Below are 15,411 nucleotides of genomic sequence, written 5' to 3'. Positions count from 1 at the left end.
AACAATGTGCCGACAACTTTAGACGGCGCTGACAGTCGCCATCCGCCACATGACGTTCCACTTTTGGCGTGTTGCGGGGACCCAGTAACAGTAACAGACTCAAAAGCGAAAAGCGACCAGGCCTGTCCTAAGCGTGCCTAAAAATTAAATATAATTGCTGTTACACCTGTAGGGGGAGAACCTGAAGGCAATTGGTTGAAGGGGCAGGATTGGAACGTTTGGAACCACATATCATAGATGTGGTTTTGTGTTTGGCTGACTACATGTAGGCAAATTGGTCTGGGTCCTTTTTGTTTCGTAGCCTTCTGGTTTGCAGGGCAGTGGCAGAGGAGCTAATGAGGAAGGGTACAGAGAACTACCCGACACCTGACAGTCACCGCAGCTCGACAGTAAAGCAGACAGGAGGAAATATTAAACGGCTTTATGAAAATTGCCACAAAACTGTGCTAAACACGTTGACGCGCTCGACACGCAAAGCGTGGAAAGCTTTGAAATTATATGCGGTTCTGCGGAAAACACACCACATCGTACCACATCCCCTCTGTATAACCCTCCAGATCGTCTGTACAAGCAAGACCACAAAGCAAAGCTTTAATTGTGCAAAACAACGAAACAGGGATAAACACGACAAGGAGGGCAGACTCTAATAGATACCAGGACTGGTGGGGAAACAACATACTCGAAATTAAAAAGATTTTTTGGTTTTATAATCCAAACTCTAATTAAGGATACGTTTTACTTCCACATTTTTTTGAAGGCTGTGCTTTCCTGCACCGCCGCGGCGGTTTATGCATAAATCGTCCCAGCCAATGTATCTGATATCTAATCTTTTGGCCCCGAAGCATGTCTTATATTTTTATTTTCTCTATTTATGGATTCTAGATTTTTGCGACTACCCCCATTGAATTATATTTCTTCCTGCATGTTTATAGTAAATGGACACTTCGAGTAATTTTGTAGTTATTTTGATAGATCGTCTTTCTAAAAATGTTCATCTATATATGCATCTAACTGTGTTAATTTGGGTTGGGGCAGGCTGGGCGGTTGGAATTTGTAGCAAATTTATAACAATTTTCTTTGTTTATAAATGAAGTGATTATTTTTTTAAGAGCTGTGGGGTATTTGTGATTCTGGTTCCTGTCTAAAATTCATAAGCAAAAATAAGTTTTTAATAAGACAAAAAACAAAACAACGGAGAGTAAAATCAAACTGGAAGCAAAAGACAAGAAGAAACAACTTTATTGAATATTCAAAATGCTGTGTGCATTCTTGTTCTCTTCTCTCGGAGAAGAGAAAAAGAACCTTTCACCCCATAGATAAATAGATAGGCTGAATGGCTGTCTAGCCTCTCCCAGACTCCTACTCAACCTTTTCCTTTCTTTTGTTTTCGTATTTTCTTTGTGTACTCTTCGAAAGTGAGGGAGAAAAGGAAATTTGTGGTCGTTTTTGTATAGAAATTTATTACATTTTCTTAGCTCTAGCCTGAGACAAAGATGGGTATAGAGTTTTTCTGCTTTCCTGCGTTCTTACAGAACTTTTTGGTTCTTGTGCAACTTGTCTCTCTATAGTATTTATGTTTGCTTGGCAAAAACTTTTTTAGGGCAGCTCTTATACACATTTTCTAAGAGAGGGAAGTTGTGCCTTTGTTCTGCTGTCGCTGCTGGAGAAGAATGGCGGATAGGGGATATCCTGTTGCAAGGCTAGTGTTAGACAGTGTGCCATCTTGGAACAACTATTTTCCGAGAGGTAATGAGCAAATCGAGAATGACTAAATCAGTAAGATATCGTTCAGCTCAAGGATTTAAAGTCGCCTCTTCCATGCAATCTGAATTTCTACGAGAAAAACAAGCAGAAGCGGGAGCACGAGCATAAGGAATCGTAACTGGAACAGATCCGTAGCTGGAGGATCAGACCAGCGGGAATATTGACCAGGCAATAATTGCATAGGTTTCCATGTCCATCGAACACAAAAGTTGAGCCGGGTGAAAAAAATCTCTGAAAACTAGGTAACCAGATGGAAGGACGGTCGGGAAGGGACAAAGCTATGAATATCGGCTTGGCTATTGATGCTGATCAAGAATATAAATATTTTATAGGCTCGACAACGCTTCCTTCATCTGAATTTACCTCAAAACTAATGTATCCCCAAACTCTACGAATACAAGGTATCAAAAAGGTTTAACCAGAGTTTGAAATTAATCAAGCACGCCCCTTCATGTTGCGCGCTGCGGAATTTGCGGAAATCGAGGAGTGAGAAATGCCTTGCAGTCGACCTAAAAGTAGACCCTAAAGAATGGGATAAAAGCTTAAAGTTTATAATGAATGAAATTTATGATAGGATGAAATATGTTAATATGTTACTAGTCCTTTCAAAGTATGTTTCCCATAAAACATATTTTGAATATTTTGAAATATGTTATGATAACTCATAACTTGCGACATTTTCAGCTGCAGAGTATCTATGAATCCGCTTTCCGATTTCATACCTTTCCAATTGTTTTGTCCGTTGTTTTGTCTTGTTGTGGCGTAGCTAGAAAAAACAAAAATGTTTGGCCATTCTAAAACCAAACCAGACCAGGCCTCAATCGAGGCGGACCGAAGACCGAATTGGCCAATTTATCTGGCCCCATCTGCATTTTTGTATTTTTTGTATTGTGCTGGCAACTGGTCCGCAGTGTATGCTATTGTCCCTTTTTGCATAAAAGCTAACGAACTAGATTTTGCATTGGTCTGGTTTGGGCTCTACATCCATGGTGTGGTCTCTCCCTGTCTGGATGTACATAGGTCTAGGCTTGCAGCTCTCCATCGTGGATCTCGGCATTCGCTTCGTTGGCATATCAATCAAAGGCCAAAAACGGCAAATGAATTCGCTTACTCACACCACACGAAGTAGCAGGGGGAAAGGATTGGTGTGATGCAGAGGAGGACCAGTGTGCAGATGCGGGATTTTTTCTGCTGCCTCGGCCGGATGCCATTTTAATTAAGTGTTGGCGGCGTTGGCATCCGCGGCAAGGACGAAGCCTAGCAGGACTCCATGTCTCCGTGTGTGCCACCGTGTCTTCTGACCAAGAGGAATTTAACATTTAGAAGGGAGAAAATATCTTTGTCCGTACTCGAGCAGGGAGTGACAGCTCGAAACGAGAGAGGAGAGGGAGAGTGTGGCTTGGGGTCGGTTACTGGTATTGCGACTGGTTCATTGCGACTGACAGTTTAATTATTATTTTTGCAAATCTGTTAATTAATTAAGATACCTTAGAACCTTCTGCCAAAATTGGTTCTTTCGGGTGTGGATGAGGAATATAAAAGTTATTTTCCGAGGACAAATAATTAATGAATCCTTAAATCCGACCACATTCCGACCTCACAAATCCATTTTGAGGAACATTATGAGCTTGTACAGCAATAATCTCTATAAGAAGATTAGACTTGTAATGAGTTATATATATGAATATATGCTAAATTCTTTATTTTTTCGGGCTTTGCTAGCAATTAAATCCGCTGGAAAAACCACAAACTGCCAACCAATTGCTCTTTGCGGCTTCATGATTGGAGCAAGAAATATACAAAATCTGTCTATTCTTTTGCAGTTCGGCCTTTTTGGGAATCTCTCCTAAATTCCTTCTGGGATTAACTGCGGCACAGTGTTACCTTCTGTTTAATTTCAAAGTGGTTCCTGTTGCTGTTTCTCTGCATCCTCAGCGTTACATGGGAGGAACAATTAAGCATAGATCGCAAAGATAAAAAGCCAAAGAAAAAGCAAAGCGTAGGCCACAACAAAATTACAGAAAACACGCCGAAAAGGAAGATTAAAAATGCGACGGAGATGAAAGTGGGATGCCCCTAAAAAAGTGGAGTACCCAACCGTTGAAAATGGCTTTTGCAAATAAGATAATGAAATTGATTAATTTGGGAAAAGGCATTCTCTGAAAAATATATATATTTTTTTCACGTCATTCTGTTAGCAAACGGACAACCATTGGCCTCTGCTTTAAGGCACACAAACAGCGAGATGAATATGATTAAATTCGTATTCGTTTATGACCAGAAATGACCAACAATAGAGGAAGGACAATGACAATTCCATTAAAAAGGCAGCTTCAGCCACATAGCCGCGCTTTAGATATTTTATTTAGTAATTTATTGAATTTTTAAATATTTTTTACACGCCCTGTCCGGAATGCACAAAAGACCAAGCTCCGTTTATCGTTTGCGGACGTTTCGCTTTGTGGTTTTTCCATAAAGCTTTTCGCTGTTCTGTTTGACCATTTACACACATTACGAATTTTTTGCAGCGCCTTTTTATACCCGATACTCAAAAAGAGTATTGGGGTATATTAGATTTGTGGTGAAAGTGTATGTGTGTAACGTCCAGAAGGAAGCGTTTCCGACCCCATAAAGAATATATATTCTTGATCAGCATCAATAGCCGAGTCGATTGAGCCCTGTCTGTCTGTCCGTCCCTATGAGCGCCTAGTGCTCAAAGACTATAGGAGCTAGAGCAACGACATTTTGTATTCAGACTTCCGTGATATGTCACTGATACAAGTGTATTTCAAAACTTCGCTTCACTTCCTTCCGCCCCCACAAATGACGAAAATCTGTGGCATCCATGATAGTAAAGAAGAAACCAGTAACGCAGAATTTTTGAAGAATGACCTTATCTTCTAGACTGCAGATTTTTAACCAGATCGTATCATTATTATATCCAGAATGATGACAACAATTTAGTTTTCTCTCGCTCTGTCTCACTCTAACACACACGTTTCATGGTCGGCTTTGCATATCGCAAAAAGAGAGTGCCTAGATCTCAGAGACTATAAAAGCTGAAGTAAACAAATTTGGTATCTACCCTCCTGTGATATCAAACCTGCACAAGTGTATTTTAAAATTTCACCCTACCCCTTTCCACCCACGCAAAGAACGAAAATCTGTGGCATCCACAATATTAAAGATACGAGAAAATTAAAAACGCACAATTATTGAAAATGACCATGCCTACCGTATTGCTGAATCTGAAGCAGATCGGATCATTTTTATAGCCAAAAGAAACAAATCAATTTGCAGTGGCTACGCAGCGCCCGACGACACGTTCAGACGCGTTTCATGTCTCTCCCGCACCCACTATTGGTGCTCGATGTAGCCACACTGACTATGTATCGGGTATTAATGTAGAGTTGCAGTCGCAGCAGCAACTCACAACGTTCCCCCTCGTTTTGGGATGAATTATTTTTTGGAGTCACTCGTCACTTGCCAGTTTCCCATTTTGTTCGTGTTTGAATTTGCCGGTTTTGTTTTTTGTTTGGCATGAAACGGAAATTCCCGTTTATAGAGCGTCCGCTTAAAGAGCAGATGTTTGTTAGGGTTTGGCATGTAATTGTAATATTTTCGTTCATTCATGGCCCATTCCGAACTACGCAAAGTGATTAAAAGTGCCCGTAAAGCAGAGTCGTTCTTTGGGTTTCTGTATGGGTTGCTCTTGGAATAGTAGCCATCTAGATGTATTTTGATCTATCTGTGAAAATTATAACTGCAAGGTGACACCCACAACAGTCAAGTCGTCAAGCTTTATCTAAGGAATGGGTTTTTAAGTTTAGGAATATTAAGTTATTCTGAAATAATTCTCAAAAATCTCAATGAAATCTTAATTTGATAAATGTAGAACATACATATTAACACGAAGCTCTCATTAAATTCTAAACCATTTAAACATAAGTAAGCAACTGTGTTTGATCTTACCAAAAAATGTTTCATGCAGCTTGCGCACACGATGGAATGCAATCATTTAATGGCTTCAGTCGCCTCTTCGCAATCGGCCCAATCTTTGAGCTCATTTCGGTGCTCAGTGGGTGTGTGTGCTCTGCTCTCGTTATCATTTCCATCAAGCTGAATGGCTTTTCAAATGCCAAATTTATGCAAATTTCGTCAGAGCCACGTCGTCTAGAAAAGAGACGAAAGCACACGGCATTTTGTGGACACTGGCCCAGGTTCCTGAGTGCCAGGACACGCACCCACTCCCATACTCACTTTCGCTCTCTCCTTACGTGTAGGAGTATTTTCTGCAGTTCCGAGTTATTGCATTGGAATTTTTCATTTTTGGTGCAGAGCGGGGTACACCTGTACCCCTGTTCACGACCCACACTCGCGATGCCGGTGGCATGCCGTGTGTGACACACGTCGCTTTTTGTATTGCCTTCAATCATCAATCAATTTTTTCAGCACTTTTGTAGTTCTGTGCCGTTATTTTGACATACTTTTTGGCCCGTTGCCGTCACACGTCCCACGTCTGGCCGAGACTGAGAAGACAGGAGCCATATGCCAGGGTGGATGAGGCAGGCGCTTCTACATTAAGCTCGCCTACAGTTAGGCCAGCCAATTTAGCAAAGTTTTCGCTATTCCGTCCATCTGTACTCCTCAATCCACCTCCATGGAGGCATAATTCATGTTTTTCAGTCGCGTTTAAATGCGGATCACGTCCATCACAAGGCCCTGACGTCGTCCTCCCCCTTGAGGTCCGCGTGATTGTTAGTCACCACACACATACTGTGTACCCTTGAAGCGGGAAGGAAAATTTAAATGTTCCCGAGGCTCTGGACATGTCAAACTGCATTCCCTTTAAGTACTTTGGACTCCTCTCTGACTCGTGCTCGTCTTATACTTTCATTTAATGGAGAGAGAAGAAGCAAGGAAAATCCAAGAGCCAAGACAAAAAATTAGCTGAAAGGATAATTTCTCTCCCCAGAATCCTGTCTCTGTACTGCATCCGTGTCCTGTGCAAGTTTCGGGCAAGTTGTTGACTGCAAATTAAAGTTAATTACCAAAACGAGAGTGTCGCCAAAAGGCTGGAGTCGGAACTTGGAATAGTAATAGGAACAGGATCTGATACCCGCCGGAGGCGTTATATCGTATGTTCTACTTTATATATCTCTTATGGTTGGTTTTGAGGATTTAACCTTGATTTCTCTTGGCTTCCCGGTGAACGTTAGCCATGGTCACTGGTCCAAATTAAGCCGGAAAGCTGCTCCATTACCTTTTTTTCATTAAGCTTAATTATAGTTTAATTGCTTTACGTGATGTCAGCGAAGAGACGCGTTCGGCCTTAAATTTTCCAATCTCACATCCTCCTCGTATAACCGTATCCTTGTCCGAGAATCGAGGTGGAGAAAAGTTACTCGGACGACAATTTCAGAGTCCATTAATGAGCCGACCCAGCATTGTCAGCACTTTTAACAGGCAATATGTATTTCGGGAAAATAAATATAGAAATTTAAAGGTTAACTTAAGCAAAGCATTTATCGGTTTTTCAAAAGTGCAGAGTTTATTACAGTCAGATTTAAGATACTTAAGTTATGGGGAAAATTCTCTACCTCTAAGAAAAAAGCTTTAAGAAAGCAATTGGAATAAGCCGGTTTAGTTTGTTAAGTAAAAATTCTATTGCATAGTGTTATGAACTCTCGTAGCTGGGTGCATCTGTTGGTAGACAAATTCAAAATCGCCAGAGTTCAAGTTATAAGAGTGAAGAGGGAGTGGGAGTATAGTATCTGTGTGGAGTGAGAGCATTTGGGTGCAGAGTGTCAGTGTATGAGAGTGAGTGCGTTAATGGCCAAACTTTTGCATATAAATCCTTAATTATGACATTATTTGCATATTATAAAGTTGCCTTCCTTATATGCAACAGTATTGGTAGGTGGCGGGACCACAACCCATTCACGGTCGTACCCTGTCATATTCGATGCCCCAACCACCACACAAAAATTGTGTCCGATGCCACAACGAATTGCACTTTCGACAAATGCTGCTCACGTTCAGAAGTAAGCCTTAAATGGTGGATCAGCTGCAGCCATAAGGGGAGCAGCAGTTTCTATGAGGTTGTATCTACGGCCAGGGAACAGGTCGCCAACAGTCTGGCAGTTGAAAATATTTAGTATTTTGTGCCTACAAAATTCTGCTGGCCAAAAGCCAAGTTTGCCACCAATGCTGCCACACTGCTTTCTCTCTCTCTGCCTCTCTAAGTCTGAGCATCTGCACCAAGGACGTCGTCCTAGCATCCATGAGTGGGAGGCTGTAGACCGACCACAGCATATAGGGACAGAGGCGGAGAGGTGGCATGTCGTTTTTGGGCTTAACACGGTGTCCGGGCGAGGAGTTCAGCTCGTTGGGAAACCATCTCTAAGCCTAAGCAGCATCCCGGCCTGGCATTAAAGAAATGCAAAAATGCTCCGCACGACCCCATGCCAAAAAGGGCGTCTGCATCCGCCTTTGCTCCTTTTTTCGGGGATCCACAGGCGTGGCTGGAAAATTTTTGTGGCTCAACGCCCAAAATCTCATGTGTCGCCCACAGAAACGATGGTATCCAAAGAAGGAACACAAATAAAATAAAGATAAATATCAGCCCGAAATCCCAAATCTGTGCATACTCTTTAAGGATCACCCGGAGCAGACCACCTGATCATATTCATCCTCTATTGCTATCAATATGAGTCAGGAGATAATGGAGCCTCGGGAAACCGATACGGAAACCGGTTAGAACAAGAACCGTGGAATGGGTGCGATATCTCCCTTTAAGAGGATGATAATCTAGAATATTTTAAATTTAAAGACGTGTAAATGCTTCCGGATTCTCCAGTTATAGTATTGTCTCTCAAAAAAATGTAAATACAAAGGGTAAGAAAACGAAATTACTCCAAAAGACGGACAAAAAAAGAAAGGGTGACAACTTAAAGCGAAATTGGTTCAAGGGCTGAACACTTTTTCAATTAATTGCGGAGGCTGGAGGCACTAAGGGTTGAGGCTACATGTGGCATGGGAAAAAAATGTATTTATGCGCTTTCCTTATTGAACCAAAAGGGATATCAACTCGTGCGGCAAATTGAAAACGGTAAAATAATAATTTAAAAGAGACAGTCACGAACAAAATTATTATTATAGCCACGGTGCTCAAATGGAAGCCAAGAGCCAACGAATGAAATCAGCCAAGCTTGAAAATTACTTAACCCTCATGATACCCTGACCCACTCTTTGAGCCTTAGCATGTATCTCTGTCTAGGGAGTGCACCTGTATCTTTGTGTGCCCGCATGACCAATTCAGCTCCCGTTTCTTGATGCCTGCCTGCCATCATGTGTGTGTCGGTTTAGCCAGGTTTGCTTAGTCGCTTAGGCTGGAAAGTTGATCCAAAACTTTTGACCTTGAAAGCCGCACACAGCCGAACATACTCTTCCATTGCGTTGAGTGGTGTTTGGGTGAGGGTCTGTCATACCCTGTAGCCCTGGTACAGCTAGACGAAGGCCTGGTTTGTTATTTTGCAGCATAGACTTTCAGACTTCAAACAAGAAAAATAACTCCTCAATGCAAACACACCCACGAACTAAAGGGATTCCACACACATAGACTCACACACAAAGGAGGGGGGCATACCCACATTTACTGTTGGCTTAAGTCAACAATAGTCGAAATTTGAAATTGTAAATGTTTGCACTCAGTTCTCCAGAAGCCAGACTGGGGGGCAGGCAGGGCTGCACCTTGGACTGGAGCTGCGACAGGTAGAGACCCTTTGGAAAGGGTATCGGGTAGGTTGGGGGTCCTGAAGTCGAGGGCCTTGCGCTATACGCCGCTATGTTTAACTAAAGTTTCGTGCTCTTGTGCAAATAGCAAAAGGATTCGCATTCGGCCTCGGATGCTCGACCTCTTCCTGAGTTTTTGGCCGTCGACAAAAGCGGATTACAATCATAAGCGAAAATTAATTAATTATTTACCAGCAGCTTAGTTAGGCGAACGAACACCACCCTGCGTCAACCCGAAGAACTAAGCCCCAACCCCAACCCCAACCCCAACCCCAACCTCAACACCGAAACAAATGAGTAAGAGCAAATTGTTGCCACCATCCCCGAACCTAGCTTGTGTCTGCCACTGCGGTGTCCCCTACATCAATGTCGTAAGTTTCCCCAAAGTTAAATGCCTACTACTCGTTGGGAAGAATGGGAAGGGTGTGTGATTCACGGGCTCTGTACCTCCCATCTGGTAATTAATTAGGCAAGTCATTTGTCAATATTATCTGCGACTGTTGTAAATTGCAGCAAATTCTACAACATTTTTCGGGCGCAACACCTCAGGCCAATTGCTTTTCTTTATTATTTTGATTTATGTCAAGGATACGCCGGGAACCCATCGAATGGAGTCATTCATCTGAAGCCTCAGGATGCTCAAAAATCTTAAATCTTTTAAGAAAATCTTTCAATACTTTATTAGAACTTCTGAGAAATTTCCATTTCCATATCCAACCTTTTCCTGTGAAGCCTAAACCGCAGGGCTTTCCCGGACACTCCTAGTGTCTTCGCTTACCATCATGTGTAATTGGTAATCAATTTCAAATGTCGACGTTTCAATTAGCATAATTAAATGGCAATTTTTCACAGAACTTCGCCTTAAAGGACAGAAACTTTTGCCGATGCAACGGAAAAAACTGGCACGAAATGCATTAGGAGTTTGGTAAAGATGGATTTTTGGACGAAAAGCAGCTTGCGAAGGCACACCGATGAATATCCTTTTCCGTAAGCAACCACTCAGATATAACCATTGTAGACGTGCGTTTCCACCTCAAGGAAGTTCTGGAATTGCTGCACTGCCGCTGGGACTGAGAGTCAGTAGAGAGTATTGGGGTATAGTAACTATTTTCAAAGCACAGAGTTCAGAAGCTCTTCCTTTGGCAGAACTCGTTGTACACTAGAAAACATCAAAAGTAAGTTCTGGAATTGGAGGAACTGGTGCAGTGGTCTGATCGAAACGGATTGTAAGGCATATACATATATTTGTATGGTATCCAGAACTCGCTCATTGAGATAATTAATATCGATTACAGCTCATTAAAGAACAAAGGGAGACAGTGCATGCTGCATGCTGTGCATTCCAGAATTCGACACCCATACTTTCCATCGTTAAAATGACAAGGTGAGGCTCTGGCCATGTCTTTGCCGCAAGCGGCTTGCAATTGTGGCCAATGCAACAACAGGAGCAGCAGGAACAGCTGGAACAGGAGGAGTAGCAGTAGTCTTTGTGCCTTGGCTACCATCCAAGGGCAAGCAACAGCGAAGCAGCCGCCAAAGATATTATCCTTCCTTTCCCCGGACCAGGGCCGCTTTTTGCTGCTGCCATAATGCCGCGCAAATTGTTTTTTTTACACATGTGCGCCCAACATATTAAATTGTTTATTGGGACAAGCCATAAACAAAGAAGGACGTCAGCTCACGGGAAGAAATACACTGAGAGAGCTTCTGGGAGAAGTAAAATAGCATTCTTCAGGCCTTAGATATTGTTTCTTTCAGTGAAGTGCTCGAGGACGCCTTCGGCACACTTTTGGCATCCACTTCGAAGGGCTGTCATCCACTTCCCGAAAAAAGCGACAATTCGCAACGTGCCAAAAACAATTTCATGATATTTGATGACAATTTGAATAGCATCCCCAGGAAGTAGGGAACTCTGCTCTTTGAGGCTTAGCGAAAGTGTATCCTGTCAAGGGATATTATGCACCGAAATTATTGTAGTTGGCACCAAACAAACAACTTTTTGCCAAAGAAACACACAACACAAACAGGACCCCAGAGACGCTGCCAAAAGTCCTACTAAACCAAGTGGCATGTTTGTCGCGAGGGGGTGCGGCGACACAAGGGGAGCAATGACGACAAATGAGTGGACTATACTAAATGATATTGATTTAAAGCTATGATTTTAACAGACTTTAATCTGGATCCATCTATCCTGGCAAAGGACCACCGCAACGTTCAAGAATTTCGTATTATGCAATGAGAAGCCAAAAGAAAAATCAGCTTTTAATAGTTTTTTTACATTTTGGGGTAAGAGGGAGACAATACGTAAATAAAACTCTGACGCCATTAAACACATTTTTTCTGGTAGAATTGGGTCTCTAAAATTGAATGAATTTCAGTTCAGTTTTTATTTTTATTTTTAAAAAATATTTGTTTTACAATTTTTCTCGGTTTTAAAGTAACTTGATGGAAGTATTTTACTTGTATTTTAAAGTGGCATTAATTAAAAAGATATATACGGTTAGCCCTTTATTAATATTTGTATCTGTTACGGAGCCAACCAGAAATTGGTTTTCATTATTTTAGTTATTTTTTTGCGACAACTCACTCTTAAATCTACAAAATATAACTACTAAGTTTTATTTGCTGCCGCGAGCAGTGTGGCTGTGTAGATATGTATGTGTGTGTGTGTGTGTGAGTGTCTGGGAAGGTGTCTGTTAGTGCCTCTGGGGCGACCTCAAACAGAGAACTATGCAAAATATATAAAATAAACAAAATATATAAGATTTTTCAAGGCTCTAAGCGTGGTGCCAGAGGGCAGTATTGCCGCTTTCAAACGATTATTTGGTCTCATCTTTTTTGTTCTTTTCCGCCTTGGCACTAGCGCGTGTTGCCTTCTTTTCCTCGTACTTCTTAATCAGTTCGTTCTTGGTGGGAATCGGCTTGATGAGGCCCCATTGCACCAGATACCTGATGGACACCGTGGTGCCGCCCAAGGTGAGAGCGTATCGTAAGGGAGTGGCCACTTTATAACACAGAAAAGCGATGGCATAGTGTCCCATATCGGATGACTGGGCCCTTTCAATAATGGTCTCGCTAAGATGCATGTACTGCAGCAGCGATGGCACATCCACTCCGCTAAGACGAGACAAGACACAAACCATCACTGAGAATCCAGAGTTTGGGGAAGTCTTTAAAGCTTACCACTTCGACAGATAGTAAAAGCCGCCGAACCAGCCGACCGAGGTTACGCAATGCACCGGGATCAGCACATACCAATACTGCTTGTACATGTGCTTGAACCTTGCGAACAGCCCCATGTTGGCTGCATCCCCAAAGAAGTCGGTCGCCATTGTGGAAGAAGCCTTGATATCTGAGTTGTTGGTGGCAACTGGTGCTGGGGTCGGCTGAGCGGACTTGTGGCTAAGGCATCTTTTTCTTGTGAACAGCCACGGGCTTGGAAGATATCGTGCGGCTGCCGTTGTCGTCCACTGGGAAGGTGCCAGGTCGCGGTTTCTCCGGCTCCAGATGATACCATCGAAAAGGCATCTTGCGTTGGATTTCGTAGTAAAGCTATGCGACAGAAATCGAGCAACTGGGCGCTGCTGTGCACCATGCCCAATGAGCCTCGTGAGCTGGGACATGGTTGACACGATGGGGCGCTTGTCTTTCGGTCAGGTTTGGAGGCCTAAAGCTAGATGTTGTTCTATTGACTGTTGAGCTGATGAATATTTCTAGTTCGCTTGAACAAGAACGAAGTTTTTGATGTTTTCGACGTTCGCCTGCTGCCTCTATATTTCACACAGACACTTCCATGACCGGCACAATATACTCAAGGAGGTCACTAATTGTATAACCTCTCAGCACTTGCTAATATAATTTGACTTTAGGTCTGCTCAGCTCAAGTTGTATTACCCTCTTTCAGAATAATGGTACTGGGTATTGGTAGGGGTAGGTAGGGGTAAGGCTGGCGGTCTGACAGCCTCAACAATAATGGTAATAGCAGCAAAAATAACCATAACTCTCACAGCAACAGCAAAAACACACTAGCAACAACAAGTTAAATTAACAAAAGCAACAAAAAGCCGACGGGGAAACTTATGTGCAACTTTTTCCACAGACAAACACAAACAAACATGTACTATATGTAGGTATGCGAATATGTATGTGTGCGTGTAAGAATTAAAAATGCCACGTGCTTTGCTATGCCTCTCTTTCGCACTGTTCTTCACTCACTTTTTTCCGGTTTTACGAGCTTCCAATGAATAATTTGGACCTGAATAGGGGAACCTAAAAAATATTATTTCCTTGATTCGGGACTTACTACATTTATTATATACATGTTTCTTGGGGTTAGATGTATTTGCCTTCGCAATGAGTAAAATGAATTGATCATATTAGGTTAGGTTATAGCCTACAATGACGTTCACAGTATAATAGAGTCATGGTCGGTAGAGCCATGTCCGTCTGTATTGCCTATGTCTGACTATTAGTTTGAACAATCGGTATTCAAGTGTCTGCAATTGTATCAACCCCATTGGCCCGCGGTACTCCAGCATCTTTCGTTCTTTCTATATAAGTGGGAAGCTTTCTTCTACTTTTCCTGCTCTTCCTGTGGCAAGTTTCAACAATTTTCACATTGTTAACATTTGTTTGTCATTGTCGCAAACATTTAAATTTTGGGTGTAGGCGGTCATGAAGATATGGAGAGCCCTTCCGAGTTTGCCTTGTTTTATCTTGTAATTATCTCTGGCACTCCAGCAGCCTCTAACAGCGCCTCTATGAACATTTTTGTCATCAGTTTGCGTCGAGTTTCATCAAACAGCTATAGACAACAAAGTTTTTATTTTATGGAATGACAACTGTGTGAGAGGGGTTAAATAAGTGGCGAGGAGAACGGGTGTACAAATTGGGAAATCAACATCCACAAGCTCGGTGTTTCTTTTTCCCACCATCTACCATTTCCTTACATCGCACAACAGCTTGCACCAAAACATTATTGCAATATTCCTACAGATGCGTTCAACCAAATAGGAGCACACTTTGGTTCTTTTGGAAGGTGGGAAGCCCTGTTTCTTCGCACGAAGTAGTCCCAGAAGTTGTCTTTGACTCGATCTTGTTCACAATCCAAAGGCGATCTGGAATCAAAGCTCGGTCCAAGACCCTCCATTATGCCTTCTTTAAATGATAATAGCCTCTACAGAGACCTACACAATTCTATCGCACCTTAACCCTGGAATCCAGAAATCATCCAGAGTAAGTACTATACATTCAGAATGTTCTGCGAGGCCCCACATAAGAGTATATTTTTGTGAGCACAATAGTACACGTTCAAGTCCGTGCATGTCTTAGTTCCCTCTGGATGTGTGGCTATGTGTGCAATTTTGCTATTTATTTATCAAACAATATGCAGCTGTTGCATTTCCCATACGCATTTCCTACGTATTTTGAACTCAATGCTAAACCTAATGGAGTCTCTCTCTGCCCTTCTCTATCTCTCTATATCAAAACGAGTATGCGTGCGTCTGTCTTAAGTAAAAAAAATGGCAGTTCACTCGGCGGCAGAAACTAGGACTTACCTCGTATCGGATAGTTCGAATTGCTGGGGTGCTGATTGTCATTCTCAATCTGGGCTCTGGTTTTCTTTGTTTTCTTTTTTATCTGTGTTTTCTTTTATTTTTGGGATTTGTGAGAATGCATACATAAATCACATGTTATCGACAGCCTCAAGGGAAGCGAGAAACCTTGATTAGAGAGACAATAAAACGACAGTGCGTCCTGTCCATGCCCATATTTATCTTGACCAAGTAAAAATTGGCCAAAAATAATGACCAAGAACACCAGATGCAGCAATGACTTCTGTAAGCGCAGCTG

The 15,411-nt window shown here is 42.2% G+C and overlaps 2 protein-coding genes across 4 annotated transcripts in view; one reads left to right on the top strand and one right to left on the bottom strand.

The window, feature by feature from the left end:
* LOC26533215 (uncharacterized) overlaps window positions 1–15,411 on the top strand; it is a 52,568-nt gene that overhangs the window by 13,368 nt on the left and 23,789 nt on the right. Inside the window, exons 3-5 of one of the 3 annotated variants that reach the window (XR_001453355.2) lie at window positions 10,146–10,351; window positions 10,411–10,784; window positions 10,854–11,888. The exons of 1 other annotated variant lie outside the window; for it this stretch is intronic. The gene's annotated coding sequence lies outside the window, so the exon portion shown is untranslated. Of the gene's footprint in view, window positions 1–10,145; window positions 10,352–10,410; window positions 11,889–15,411 lie in introns of those variants that run through there. One more of the 3 variants, XR_001453354.2, reaches the window with a different exon arrangement.
* Window positions 12,041–13,346, bottom strand: LOC6900220 (uncharacterized protein C18orf19 homolog A-like). Its single transcript, XM_002135514.3, has 2 exons — window positions 12,742–13,346; window positions 12,041–12,675 (listed from the first exon to the last, which is right to left on the bottom strand). Exons 1-2 carry the CDS (start codon window positions 13,179–13,181, stop codon window positions 12,378–12,380), a joined length of 738 nt encoding a protein of 245 aa, XP_002135550.2. The 5' UTR covers window positions 13,182–13,346; the 3' UTR covers window positions 12,041–12,377.

The sequence above is a fragment of the Drosophila pseudoobscura genome, chromosome X (assembly GCF_009870125.1).
Source record: "Drosophila pseudoobscura strain MV-25-SWS-2005 chromosome X, UCI_Dpse_MV25, whole genome shotgun sequence".
Taxonomy (NCBI): Eukaryota; Metazoa; Arthropoda; class Insecta; order Diptera; family Drosophilidae; genus Drosophila; species Drosophila pseudoobscura.
Note: the sequence above shows the minus strand (reverse complement) of the source record. Positions and strands in the feature narration are given on the sequence as shown.